The 15,915-nt window shown below is 31.9% G+C and overlaps 1 protein-coding gene across 4 annotated transcripts in view; it reads left to right on the top strand.

Annotated features, from left to right (window-relative positions):
• The window catches only part of CCDC178 (coiled-coil domain containing 178), a 515,145-nt gene that overhangs the window by 36,524 nt on the left and 462,706 nt on the right, over positions 1-15,915 (top strand). For all 4 annotated transcript variants that reach the window (XM_054461207.2, XM_054461206.2, XM_054461208.2 and 1 more), the window contains exon 4: positions 9,458-9,517. In XM_054461207.2, coding sequence (XP_054317182.2) covers positions 9,458-9,517 — 60 coding nt within the window. The remainder of the gene's footprint in view (positions 1-9,457; positions 9,518-15,915) is intronic.

The following is a 15,915-nucleotide window of genomic DNA, read 5'->3' as shown; positions in this document are numbered from 1 at the left end:
TTATTTAGACCTATGAAATATTTTGGTTAAGAGTTTAATATCTATAAGATCTACCTTATGGATTATGTCACTGACATCTACTATATGTTTTTACTAATTTTTATCCTTTCAATCTTTATTAGATTGAGAGAAATCTGTTAATTTACCTACTTTTGGTAGATTTTTCTGTTTCTCTTTTCATCTCCTCAAATTTGGTCCCATGTAATTAGGTGCATAAATGTTATGAACTGTAATACTATTATTTTATGTAGTAGTCTTTCATATTATGAAATATTTAAACTTGCCCCACTTAATAGTCTTTCATCAGAATTCTGTGTTGTCAGATATAAAGATCATGACAATTGCTGTATTTTCTATTCATTTGCCTAGTATATTTCTGCCCATCACTTAAATTAAAACTTTCTGAATCACTTTGTGTGATGTATACAACATATTTTTACAGTTCACTTAACTATTGATGATTTAAGCCCATTTACAATTACAAATAAGACTCATAAAGTTTCATTTTCATTATATTTTTATATTTAAATGCATTTATACATATGTATTTTGTACATTATTTGCTGTCCTTTTTAACACTTAGAAAAGTTTATGATACTAATACCTTACTTCTCTCTCTCTTAGATAATGTGTATTGGATCTTTATTATGAACAATACCAAAATCAGCTAGGAAGCTTTTCTTGCCTTTGCATTCCATCTTCCTATCATTTAATTAAGGAATATTGTTTTATTCCTGGTTTATACTTATAATGGATTCTTATTGTATTTTGCGTATACTCCCACTCCACACCCAACACCATATTTTTGGTACTAGTACTGTACCTGCATCATCAGTACTGGATCTGCATTGTCAGAGCATAAGTACATAAGCCTTCCAGTCTATTATACTTTTCCCATCCTTCGATATTAGTTAAAAAGCTAACATATTCAAGATTCACTGCCTGTACTATGCCAAATTTCTCCCTTCATTTTTGTTGTACTACATCTACTTTCTAGTGGATTCAGAAAGGGATCCCAGGAAATATATTCTTTCATTTCTTGAATGTTCATAGCAATTATCTCTGGCCTATATACTTGAATGACAGTTTTATTTGATAAATTATTTGGCTTACATTTTTTATATAATTTAGTTTTTGTTTATGAGAGTATCTTAAATGTATTATGTAATTGTCATTTGATATCAAATCATACCAATTTTATTTTCATCTAATTATAATCAACTTAGTATCCTTATGTAGATTCCAAAGGATTTTTTATTTTTTATTTTTTACAGTTTAAAATTTTACTAGAATATAAAAATTTTGGAAATACAAAAAATATGACATGCCTAATAGTAAAACACTACTGTTTTCTTTCATGTACATTATCTTTTAATGGATATACATGTATTTATACAGATGCATTATAAGTATAATTTTAAAATTTATATAAATAACATACATTTCTGTAATTCTTGATAATTACATTTTTATTGAATAATAGTTCTCAGTCTTCTTTATCATAATTTAAATAACTAGTGTTCTATTTTGGCATATATGCTAAGTGATACTGTGTTTAGCTTTTTAAAATTAAGCTACAATTCACATAGCATAAAATTTACCTTTCTAAAGTTTACAATTTAGAATTTTTAGCATAAGTTTGTGCGGCCATTACTACTATCTATTTCTAGAACACTTTCATAACCACTGAAAGAAACCCTGTACCACTAGCATTCTTTCCCCATTCCTTCTCTACCCAGCCTCTGGTAACCACAAATCTGTTTTCTTGCTCTATGGATTTGTTCACTCTAGATATTTCATATCAATGATTTTATAAAATAGTTGGCTCTGCATGCCTTTCACCTTTTCAACCAAGATAATGCTGTCAAGGTTCATCCATGTTGTAAAATGTATTCATATTTAATTCCTTTGTATGACTGAATAATATTATTCTTTATGAATATTCCACATATTGTTTATACATTCATCAGCAGACAGATGTTTTAGTTGTTTCTGTTTTAGGAATATTATGAATAATGCTGCTACGAATATTTGAGTACAAGTTTTTGTGCAAACATATGTTTTCATTCCTGTTAGGTATATAGTTAGAAATGGAATTGCTGGGTCATTTTGTAATTTCGGTGTTTACCTTTCTTAGTAATTGCCAAATTGCTTTCCACAGAAGCAGCCATAGTTTACATTTCATAATACAAAATACGTGGACTCCAGTTTCTCCACATCCCTACCAACAGTTATTAGTTTCTTGGTTTGTTTCTACTTTATTATTATAGCTTCCTAGTGGCTGTGAAGTGATATTTCACTTATTCTTTTTTTTAATTAGTAGACTAGAGTATTTTCAGGTTTATAGAAAACTGGTACATAATACAGAGCTCTCATATACTCACTGTCTCCTAACCCACATTCACAATTTCCAATATTATTAACATCTTGCATTAGTGTTGTGTATTTGTTAAAATTGATAAACCAATATTGATAGATTTTTATGAACTAAGGTCCATGACTCATTCTTTTGTGGTACAGATCTGTGGGTTTTGACAAATGCATAATGTTATCTCATGCTTCTCAGATTTCTATTCACCTTAGGTTTAACAAAAAGTCTAGAGGGGCTGAAGTGAATATTTCCCTCTTTCAATTGGTTAGTCTCTGTTAAGGTAGTTTCCCTTGAGGAGTAGTGGTAAACCAAACCTTCTGGGTATATTTCAAAATGGCAATTTTTACCCTGGCAATAATTCAAAATAACTACTTTTCCCCTTCTTCTAGAAGTCGAAAGGAGTATTCCTCAAATTTCAACTGTGAGAACAAGGTGGAGCTGGAGATAAAAGTAAAAATATACCTGGCCCTCTAACACTGACTCCCCAGAAGTTTTTAACTCTCAAACTAGTCCACACTCAGCCTCCAATAGTTAATCAATTAGATTTTACACTTCTCTACCCATTTTTGGCTCCAGCAACTTCTGCATTAGCCTGACCTTCCAGTTTTTGGGGTGTCAGTTTGCATTGTAACCTTAATTCACTGATGGACCTAAGAAAAATTGTGGAGTATTTCCGTTCAGCTTTTTCTTTTAAGAAAAACAGAATGCTGACTTTCAAGATTTTTATGTATCAAAATGTAACTGTAATTTCCAAACTGATTTTGACAAAGGTCTATTTGCTTTATTCCTCTGTATGAACCATTTGTCAGTTTTTTTTTTTTTTTTGGATGTCATACATTTTTGTTGAAAACTGGGCATTTAAAATAATAGAATGTGAAAACCTGTGGACATCAGATTCTTCTTCTTCTCTAGGGTTTGCTTTCCCTGCTGATTTTTGTAGTTGTTAATTTAGCAACTTTTCTGAATTAGTTCTCTGAAGCCCTCTGTGGCCACCCACTGAAATCTCTATCCAGTTGGCTTAATGGTCAATTAATGATGGAACAGATATTTCTCTAGATTCCTGGAATCAAATCTCTGTCTTTATGTGCATGTTCGGATACATCTTCAACACTCATCCAAGGACTTGACAGCTCAGCCTTACCCTTTCCTTCTGGCACATGCGGAATCTCAAGGTCAACCAGAGGTGAGAGATCAGGGCTTTCATGGGTCTTTTGTGTGTGTGTGCCAAATCCTCAAATGATAAAGGGAATTGGTTATATGGGTGAGAGATGAGACTGAAGTAATTGTCTATTGCACTAGTTCTCAACTAGAATTGTGCATCACAGTAACCTGCAGAAAAATTTTAAAAAATCTACAAGTCTAGGCTCTTCCCTGAAGATTTTGGTAGAGTAAGTCTAATAAAGTGTGGACATGTATGTTTACAAATATTTCCTTGAAGCCAGGCATGGCGGTGCAGCAGCTGTAGTCCCAGCTGCTTGGGAGGCTGAGATGGGAGGACTGATTGAGCTTGGGAGTTTGAATGTAGCCTGGGCAACATAATGAGACCCCTCCTCTAACAGTAACAACAACAACAAAGTCCTCAAAATCCGGATACTATTCTGGTTAAGAACCACTGAATAGATAAGTGTAATATGTAAATTCTCATATCTCAGAAATGTAGATATCTCTAGAAGAGGTGGACTTTGATAGATGCTAATTCCTTTAAATCTCTTCTTTCCCATAATATTAGCCTGACTTTTTCCTGATCATGCTCACAGCTTTGGAAGTGAAGTCTTGCAGGGAATAACCAGATATTTCTAAAAATGACAATTCTTTAGGAATGAGGCTTGCAAAAAACTCCAACTCTCTTCTTCCTCCTCTGATATCATAAATGTGGACCTTTATTTTTCAAGGCTCTGTTGACCTTCAGAGTCAGGGCTGGGACCAAGGAAAGTTAAAAAGCCACAAATGTTTGTGTTCTTACCAAGATTTATCTGTTTTTCTTGAATAGTTGCTCACACAGTTGCTGGAAGCCTTTGCTATATTTCTGGAATTCTGAAAATGTTGATTTTGACAATTTTGCCTTTTTTAATCTTTGTATTTATGGAGAGGTAGATTTTTCAAAGGTCTTTATCATTTTCTCTGATATCTCTTTTTAACTTTTGTCTTTTATTGGTTTTTGTTTCAAGTTAAGTATTCAGAATTGGAATTTGGGGGACATAGGCTGTGAACATTTGTGTGGCCTTCAATATTTATTTTATATTGTTTTCCACAAATGTACCTCACATTCAACTCTGAATTACCACAACATATGTATACCAGATTTTATTTGATTATTATTAAATAGCTAGTTCATTAAGTAGAAAATGACCACAATTGCTCTACTTTACATTTTTATTACCAAAGAATATAAATAATTTCTGTGTGTTCATTTAATTATTTAATCTTCTCTCATTTGGACCTTCTGATGATGGATTGTTAATAGTTAACGTTTTCAACTTATATAAATAAAACCTGAAACCTTTATATATTCTTTCTTTTTGTGTCATATTTAGTGAAAATAATTGCCCATCTACCTTATGAACTTCTGTCTTGAGTCAAAGAAGATAAAATTATCATTTTTAATATATTGTTAAATTATTAAATCTAAATGCATGACTAAATGTTATATATCATGTTAATTTTTATAATTTTAATATATTTTGAAAAATTTTAAATTCTGTAGTTCATTAGGAATTTACATTAGAAAATTTGTTTACTGATAGAGTGGTTTTGATGAATACATGCTATTGGAATTTTGTAACTGGAATATTGTATAACAATACAGTTATCCACCAAGGCAGAAACATGAATTAGAGCATGAATTTATTTGAACCAATGTTTTTCAGGGTCTGTTTCATGTGCAACGCTTTGTAGAAACTGACTATAGGCACTTCTCGTTTTATTGCACTTCACTTTATTGCACTTTACAGATCCTGTGTTTTGTTTTGCTTTAATTTGAGGTTTGTGGCAACTCTGCTTCCAGCAAGTCTATTGGCAGCATTTTTCTAACAACATGTAGAAAAACTTCATGTATCTATGTCACATTTTAATACTTCCTGCAATATTTCAAAAACTTTTTCATTATTTTTTTATCTGTTATGGTGATCTGTGATCAGTGGTGTTTGTTGTTACTATTGTAATTGTTTTGGTGTAACATGAACTACACACATATGACAGCTAACTTAATCGATCAATGTTGCATGTGTTCTTACTGTTCCACTGTCTGTCCCCCACATCTATTTCTCCCTCCTGTAGCCTCTTTGTTCCCTGAGACACAACAATATTGTACTTAGGCCATTAATAACCTTACAATGCCCTCTAAGAGTTCAAGGGAAAGGAAGAATTATGTGTCTCTCACTTTAAATCAAAAGCTAGAAATGATTAAACTTAGTGAGAAAGGCATGTTGAAAGCTGAGATAGACTGAAAACATAGTCTCTTGTGCTGAGCTGTTAGCCAAGTTGTGAATGCAAAGGAAAAGTTCTTGAAGGGAATTAAAAGTGCTACTCCAGTGAACACAGGAATGATAAATCAAAACACCCTTATTGCTGATATGAAGAAAGTTTTAGTGGTCTGGATAGAAGATCAAACCAGACACAACATTCCCTTAAACAAAAGCTTAATCAAGAGCAAGGCCCTAACTCTATTCAATTCTATAAAGGCTAAGAGAGGTGAAGAAGCTGCAGAGGGAAAGTTGGAAGCTTGCAGAAGTTGTTTCATGAAGTCTAAGGAAAAAAGTCATCTCCATAGCATGAAAGTGCACAGTGAAGCAGCAAGTGCTGATGTAGAAGCTGCAGCAAGTTATCCAGAAAATCTGGCTAAGCTAATTGATGAAGGTGGACATGCTAAACAACAGATTTTCAATGTAGGCAAAACAGCCTTATATCAGAAGAACTTTCATAGCTGGGGAGGAGAAATAAATGCCTGGTTTCAAAGCTTGAAAGGAAAAGCTGAGTCTTTTGTCAGAAACTAATGCAACTGGTGACTTTATGTTGAAGTTAATGCTCCTTTACCATTCTAAAAATCCTAGGGCCCTTAAGAATTATGTTAAATCTCCTCTGCCTGTGTGCTATAAATGAACCAACAAAGCCTAAATGACAGTACATCTGTTTGTACCATGGTTTACTGAATGTTTTAAGCCCACTATGGAGACCTACTGCTCAAAAAAAAAAAGATTTCTTTAAAATATTACTTCCACTGACAACATATACATCCAAGAGGTGAAATGGAGATGTATGAAAAGATTAATGTTGTTTTCATACCTGCTAACACAATATCCACTCTGCAGCCTGTGGATCAAGGGGTAATTTTAACTTTCAAGTTTTATTAGTTAAAAATGCATTTCATAAAGCTATAGCTACCATAGATAGTGACTCCTCTGATGGATCTGGGTAAAATAAATAAAAAACCTTGAGGAAATTGTACACCATTGAGAATATCCATGATTCATGAGAGAAGGTCAAAATACCATTAACAGGAATTTGGAAGAAGTTGCCTTCAAGTCTCCTGGATGACTTTGAGGGATTCAAGACTTCAGTGGAGGAAGTTACTGAAGATGTGGTGGAAAGAGCAAGAGAACTGGAATTCGAAGTGGAGCCTGAAGATGCAACTGAATTGCTGCAATCTCATGATAAAAGTTTCATGGATGAGAAGTTGCTTCTTGAGAATGAGCAAAGAAAGTGGTTTCCTGAGATGAACTCTATTCCTGGTGAAGATACCGTAGGCATTGTTGAAATGACAACAAAATATTTACAATACTGCATAAATATAATTGGTAAATTAACAACAGGGTTTGAGAGGATTGGCTTCCTTTTTGAAAGAAGTTCTGCTGTGCATAATATGCTATCAAACAGCATCGCGTGCTACAAAGAAATCTTCTGTAAAAGGGTTAATCCATGAGGAAAATTTCATTGTCCTACTTTGAGAAATAACCACAGACACTCCAACCTTCAGCAACCACCACCTTGATCAGTCAGCAGCCATCAACATTGAGGCAAGACCCTCCATCAGTGAAAAGATTATGACTTGCTGAAGGCTCACATGATCATTAACTTTTTTTTTTTTTTTTTTTTTTTTAAGACAGTCTTGCTCTGTTTCCCAGGCTGGAGTGCAGTGGCGTGATCTCAACTCAGTGCAACCTCTGCCTCGCAGGTTCAAGCAATTCTCTTGTCTCAGCCTACCATGTAGCTGGGACTACAGGTGCCTGCCACCATGCCCGGCTAATTTTTGTATTTTTAGTAAAGACAGGGATTCACCTTGTTGGTCAGGCTGATCTCAAACTCCTGACCTCAGGTGATCCACCCACTTTGGCCAATCATTAACTTTTTAAAACTGAAATATTTTTAATTAAAGTATCTTTTCATTGTCTACACATAAACCATATTTAGACAGTGTTTAGAAATATTTTATTGTTTTAGATATAATATTATCACACACTTAATAGACTACAGTATAAAAATATAACTTTTATATGCTTTTGGAGACCAAACACTTTGTATGACTCACTTTATTGCAGTTGTCTAGAACTGAATTTACAATATCTCCAAGGTATGCTTGTATTCTTGCTGTGGTCGTTATTTCACTCTAATGTTCCCTCATTCCTCCAGTTACTGTATTTTTCATTCAGTAAGTATGTATTAACACTTACTATGTCTGGGGTTCTTTGCTACTTGCCAAAAATACAGAGGCTATAAACAGATATACTCCCTGCCCTCATGAAACTTGTGTGTTGAGGGAGAGAGACATCATAATTTATCTTGGTAATTTAGGAAAATTATTATGAATGCTGAACTTTGGGATATTCTGTTTTTGCATTTCATATGATGATTTCTTATTAGCACAAATCTCAATTTTATAATTGTAAATTGTAGATTTTCTAGTTTGAATCTAAATTTTTTAAAAATTTCTTTGAGATACCTAAAATATTTATAAAATTATCTGATAGCTTTTCAAAATTTTTAATTTTTGTGGGTATCATATCTTATCATGGAATATAATTTATTTTCATATGTCTGTTTTTGTATAGAGAAGAAACTGTTTCTTTTCATTGCTCTACACAGTTATTTCTTGCAACAGTATATCCTTTGACATATATCCTTAGAATATTAGACATATTCAGATATTTAAAGGACAAGGCCATCTCTCCACTACAAACACATGCACATATTTGCCATAATTTTTAGATTTTTTGATATTATTGCTCATTTTTAAAATTTAAAAATAATTATTAAGTCACAAATAAAATAGGCCTCATATTTTTGTAGGTTATTAAACTGGAAAAAAGAGATACTTTTACAATGTTTATCTTCCTAATGTGAAGTATAATTTACATTCTTGTTTGTTTAAACATTTTTTTATGTTCTAGTAATATTTTATACTACCACAGTTTTTTAAAACCTAGATATAATTATTAAATATGTTCCTACATAAGTTATAATTTTGTAACTATAATGATATGTCTTTAGGGTATATTTTTAGGTCATTGGTGTTTGCTGTCTTTTCTTTTATAAAAATCATGCTGTATTATTTATGTCACATATATGTAAACTCTCTTTAATCACTTTGATTTTGTACTGAGGATTTTCTAGAGATGCAGTTATGATGTGCGTAAATAATTGCATTTATCTTTCCTCATGTATTGTATTTTTTCAATAAACTGGGCTATGTCACAAGGCCAATCTTACCATACTGTTGGATTTTTAAAATCCATATATAACTTTGGAAATTAGATTAAACCTTCATTTAAGTTCTCTTGAACACTAAACAGAGAAATTACACAGAAAGCTTCTATTAAAATTGTGAATCTATTTATCATCCCAGAATGTCACCCAAGATGACTTCCCATTTTCTTCCACAGTGTTTTCTATCAAATGTCCTTTTGCAGAGAAACACCATCAAACTTTGTCTTTCTCTCCTACTTACCCCTTCAGCCCTTTCTTATGTAATTTAGCCTATATGTTTTTATTCTGATGCTGATTTTCTTCCCGTATCCTTACTACTGTGATATAGGGCAGAATATTTGACTCAGGAAGCAGATATTTTATTTTGTTTTATTTTACCTTTTATAGGTTTAACATGTCAGGAAGTAAAGGCTCTCAGAGAGAAGGCATGGTCAAGGACAAATGAAGGTATCCAACAGCTATTATGTATAATTTTCATCTCTTTTTTTCTGTCACATATTAATTGTTTTCAAAAAATTATAAGCATGAAAATAATTTCAGGCATTCTTCTGTTCTTCCTAATTGATGTTCTATCAATGAGTATAATCGTAACACTTCTTTAAAAAAATACTTATCTATTGCTAGTGTATGTTATATACTCCATTTCCTGTGTTCCCTATCTCATTTTGAATAATGCATACTTAAGAAGAGTGTACAAACTTAATATGTGGGTTTTTTTCATAAATGATTATGAGGAAACATCTGTGTCACCTTCACTCACTCCACACATAGATATGCCCGGCGTTTCAGAAGGTCTCCCTGTACTCTCCTGAACAATACTTTATGCCATCCACTACCTGGGCTTTTGTGGTGCTAATTTCCTTTTCTTTTTAATTTTAACTGTAGTGTTCCATATGTATGCATCCCTAAAGATGTAATTTAATTTTGTATGCTTGTTAATTGAAATTAAACTGAGTTAATATATGTATGTTGCTGCCTTTGTTCAACATTACTTGTTATCTTCATCCTTGTTACTTTTTTTGCTCAATATAATTTGTGGCTTTCATCCATTTTGCTGTACCATTGTACAGTACCGTTTTTTGTTATTTTGAATAATGCTCCTAGAAACATCCTTGTACATATATCCTGTGTGAGTTTCTCTAAGGCATACCTGTCAGCAGAATTGGTAAGTATGTGGTATATCTATCGTTGACATTATTTGATAATGCCAAATTATTTTCCAAAGTAATTACATGAATTTACAGTGACATAACAGTGTAGGAATGTTTCCAGTTGCTCCATTTTTTTCCTACCACTTGACAATATTAGGCTTTTAAAGTATTGACAATCCTCATACTATGTAGCAATGTCTTACTGTGGTTTTAATTGAAATTTGACTGATTATTATTGATGTTGAAAATTTTTTCATGTGCTTTTTGGCATTTTGAGTTCCACTTTTGCAAATTGACTGTATCTTTTTTCTAATTTTCTAATGAGTCATTTGCCTTTTTTCACATTGATTTTTAGGAATTTCTTGTGTAATATGAATACTAGTTCTAAATCAGTCACACATGTTAACTAATATTTTTTTACGTTTATGCCTTTTATTTTTAATCTATTTATATTGCCTTTTGATGCACAAGCATTCTTATTATTTTTTCAAGTCAAAGCTTTTTACATATTATTCAAGGAAATCCTAGTCCAAGGTCATGCAGATATTCATCCAAATCATCTAAGCATTTTAGAGTTTTGACTTTTACACTTAGATTTTCAATCCACCTGGAATTGATTTTTGCGTGTTATTTAAGTTATGGTGTCTACCTTTGTTTTGTGTTTGATTACTTTCACTCTGTACTCCTTATTGCTTTTGAAAAATTATTCATGGGCATTCCATGATGCTTAAAATACAGATGACTTCTTCCAGAGTATACATGTTTTTGCTTCTGTCAGGAACATAGCGCTGTACCAATATGGCACAAACTTAAATTCAAGCATAGAGGCTTCGGTGGAGTGTCCAGTGATGAAAACCCAATCTGCAAATTTAAGTGATGAACAGCCAAAGTTTTAATGTCCCAGGGGTGAGGTTTTCTGCTTTTGTTTTTATTTTTGTATATTTAGTGTATACTCAGAGAAAATGTCTCTACAATGTCTTGAGCTCTGGTAGAGGTGATTGGGGTGGTTATTTCTAGTTAACCTTTACTCTGAGGCTATAACCGTTTGTTATCCAAATTTAAAACGAGTTTTACAATTTAGTTTGGAGTTAAGGCATTCTAATTTTTTGCGCTGTAGGCCCTTTGAAGCTTGTTGAAGCTTATACTCTCTGGCATGAAAATTATATTTTTAAATGTATTATAAGAAGTACAGAAATATTTTAAAAATAGAGCAATTTTTCCCCATCCAATTTCACGAGTCACTTAAATTTTGTCTATGGACCCTGAGACTAGGTTGTCTTTTTATTTTCTAAAACTTACAAGTCATCAAACGCAGCCCAAATTTTCTAGGAATTGTCAATGACTTTTGTGTCAAATGTCATTTTGCAACCTGTGCTCCACTTAAAAGTATAGTTTCTGCTCTCCTTTAGATTTTGTCCTAGTAGTAGTAGTTTGTAACTATCTTGTTCATATATGTATACATATATATATACACACAGCCTTTTAAAGTTATTTTCAGTAAAAAAGTAGATCTGATAAACCTAGCCTGCCATTCCAAGAAATATAAGTTATATACACTATTATTTTGTATTGAATTATGCATTTATAATAAGAGGAATTTTTCTGGCTTATATAATTTAACAAGTTTAATCCTCTTCTGAATTATATTTCTTCCCAAATTTGGGAGATAATGTGCTTTAGGACATATTATTCAAACAGTGTACTATTTAATATATATTCCAAGATATGCTTAAGGAAAAAATAATTCTGAGGTAAAACAAAACTGAGAAATTTTGTATAATTTATATTTTCCTTGAAGTTTTTTTGATGAGCATTAACACTGTGAAAGCTCTAACAAGTCTTGTAATGAAAAAACCTTCTTAAGTAATATGTTATTTGAGTGTAGAGCTACATCTTTCCATACTTATAAGAATCTCTTGGAATTATATATTGTAAACAGGATTTAAAGAGTGCTAGAGTAGTTGAAAGACTGGAACTAGACACAAAGTTTAAATCTTAGTTCTATCACTTGCTAACTTCGTGAACCTGGTTTGGTTCACTACCTTTCTGGGCCACATTTTACTCATGTGTAAAATGAAAATTAATACGTGTTATTGTAAAGATTAAGTATCATAGTATAATAAATATGTTGAAGTCAACTGTCATGTATATGTTCAATAAATATTAGTCATTCTTACCTTGAGATTTTTTTCATCCTCATTGGTTTAATAAATTATGGTAAATTTCTACTACAAGATACCATGAAACTGATGTTTTATGTAATGTAATATAGTTCTAGTTGTATAATTTACCATTATTTTATAAACTTCTAAGAAATAAAAATCTACCAATTAAACTATTCCACATACCAACCTTGAATTTTAAGATGAATCCTGATGTGACTGATCTTAGTGTGTGAAAAAAAAATTTTCTAACAACTTGAAATATAAAGTTGAATTTGAAGTATAGTTTAAAGTTGATAAGGAATCTCTCTTTCCTGAGAATGAAAGAAATGTATGTATACGTGTCTCTTTACATATATTTTATATATATGCACACATGAACACACTTACATACACACTCATTTAACAAACAGAAATGAAAGCATAGGTCCACAAAAATATTATCCCAGACCATTCATATAGCTTTATTCATAACAGTGAAAACTGGAAACAACCTAAATGTTCATCAGCAGAAAAATAGATTTAAATAAATACTCTGTAGTTATGCAATAATATAATGTGGACCAGTGAAAAAGAATGAGCTGCAAATACGTGGAGTAGCATTGGTGAATCTCAAAAATATATTGAGCAAACAAAGTCAGATAAAACATACTCGATGCGTTTAATTTCATTATTACAAGGTCCAAGAAAAAGACAAAACTAAGCTATGGTGGTAAAAATCAAAATAACAGTTGCCTATAGTAGGTGAGAAACTTTCAGGGGTGATGGAAATTTTTTCTAGCTTGAATGTCATGGTAGTTACATTTATGTACACACTTATCAAAATGCATTAAATTATAAATTTAAGATGGCATTTTCTTCCATGTATGCTATAAAATAAAAAAAATTGTTTTACTCTAAAACCATTAAAACATTTTTATATATTATAAATACACCATACACACATAAATATAAGGTTTAAATGCTTGCAGAATGACTTATGTTAATATATACTAACAGTTACAGATAGAATATATGTTAAAGCTCACTGAAGCATAAAATAAGGCATACATATGAAATATTCTCATAGGTATAAAGGATCTGGAAGTACACACAAGAAAATTGTAGCATTGGTTGCCTACTGACAACCAATCTTGAGTTGTGGTGTCTGCTTTTCTTTTGTGTTTGATTACTTTCACTCTGTACTCCTTATTGATTTTGAGAAATTATTCACGAGAAGACCATGATGCTTTCCACTGGATTACCATGGGGACAAGAATGGCAAAGTGACTTTTCAAGTGACTGATGTGTTAATTTTCTTTTAAACTTTCAAATTAATTTTAACACAGTTCTATAGTGTATGAAATTTTGTTGATTTTTGTTTTACTTGCACTTAATATTTCCAGTTTTATTTATTTTATTTTTTAGAGAGAGGGTTTTGCTTTGTTGCCCAGGTTGGAGTGCAGTGACACAGTCATGGCTCACTGCAGCTTTGAACTTCTGGGCTTAAGTGGTCATTCTGCCTCAGTCTCTGGAGTAACTGGGACTACAGGTGCGTGCCACCATGCCGGGCTTTCCAATTTTATATTTGTAATTCTTCTTTTTAAAGAATAATGCGTTAGGTTTATACAATTCTGATTATTTCATGTCAGTATCTGACTTACACAAGAATTTGATTCTATTGCAATTTTGATTCTTTCATGTCAGTATCTGACTTACACAAGAATTTGATTGTAGAAACTTTATTATTTTAATACTCTGGACATACCACAAAACTGCTACATTGCAAACTCCCCAAATCGCTGGTTGGGGTACTGAATGTGGGGATTGGAGTCTTCAAGACTCAGTCAAGTTGTGAGAACATCCGTTTGAAGATTAGAGTAAAACTAAAGTTCAAAGATAATACTGAGGTCTTAATTATGGGAAAACCTCATCTTGTCATCACAGAGTTTGAAGGAAGTGATTAGGGACGGGGACTGAAGTTGTGGTTACAATGCCAGAAGCTCAGCAGCTTGGAAAATAGGACATTTGCCTCTAGTGCTCTATTATAAACAAGCCCCTATGGGTTGGGGTGGCTGATATATAAGGAAGTTTTTTTTTTGCAGTTTTAGAATTATTTATTTCTGGCTAGGCATGGTGGCTCATGCCTGCAATGCCAGCACTTTGGGAGGCCAAGGCGGGCGGATCACCTGAGGTCAGGAGTTCGAGACCAGCCTTGCCAACATGACAAAACCCCATCTCTACTAAAAATATAAAAAATTAGCCAGGCATGGTGGCCCGTGCCTGTAGTCCCAACTACTTGGGAGGCTGAGGCAGGAGAATCGCTTGAACCCAGGAGGCGGAGGTTGCAGTGAACTGAGATCACGCCATTGCACTCCAGCCTGGCGACAGAGTAAGACTCCACCTCAGAAAAAAAAAAAAAAAAAAAAAGAATTATTTGTTTCCTATGTTTCCCTTTAATGTCCTAGTACATATATATATATTTCACTTTTACCACTATTTTAAATGTTATTTATTTACAATTAAACTTTTAAGTTCTGAATGTATTTCTGTTTTGAATACATTAACATTTGTTTACAAAGTGTTTCCTTTTTCATGCATATTTTTTATGACATGGAATCCTTCCTTGACACATTTGTTATTTGGAAATATACATTAAATTTCCAAATACCTTTGAATTAACTTTATGCGACAAATTTCTAACTGTACGGTAGATTAGTTATATACTGCAGCTAGTTTCTACTTATTAAATTTTTTTGAATTATTGTTGTCTAAGATACCTACTTTTACTACCTTTAAAATGATGTAATCTGCATCTTTTTGCAATTCATAATATGTATATCAGTATTACCTTATTGTATTCATCACATCCTGTATGTCATTTTGTTATTCTGAACTTCATATGCCACAGATGAATGACGGTGACTTAGATTTTTCCCCTATATTTTTTCTCTAAATTTCTCTTTATGTTAAAAAATAAGACTTTTTTCTAATATAATGTGCTGTTTTATTGCACGCATATAGATTTTTTATTATTATCTATAACTTCACTTGTAAAGTAATAACTCTCAGTGTTGTTGAGCTTAAGTTCTAGATTTGTTCATATTTAGTCACATCAAGTTTTCTTTTTCAGAAAATAATTGTATACATTTTATTTAAAATTTTTTTCTGTATTATTTTATAGTTCTTTTTGGGTAAATTTAGTCATTTATATATTATAATAGTTATTTGATTAGCACTATCTTTTATCATTTTTATATTTTTTGAACAATTTCCTATTATTGAATATTTTTGCTATAAACTTACTTTTGTCTTATTTTATGCTTTAGTGAGCTTTAACATATACATGTTCTATCTGTAACTGTTAGTATATATTAGCATAAGTTATTCTGCAAGCATTTAAACCTTATATTTATGTATGTGTGTGTGTATTTATAATATATAAAAATATTTTAATGGTTTTAGAGTAAAACAATATTTTTTATTTTATAGCACACATGGAAGAAAATGCCATCTTAAATTTATAATTTAATACATTTTGATAAGTGTGTAC

Source organism: Pongo pygmaeus, chromosome 17, assembly GCF_028885625.2.
Source record: "Pongo pygmaeus isolate AG05252 chromosome 17, NHGRI_mPonPyg2-v2.0_pri, whole genome shotgun sequence".
Classification (NCBI taxonomy): Eukaryota; Metazoa; Chordata; class Mammalia; order Primates; family Hominidae; genus Pongo; species Pongo pygmaeus.
This window is presented reverse-complemented; position numbering and strand designations above follow the sequence as displayed.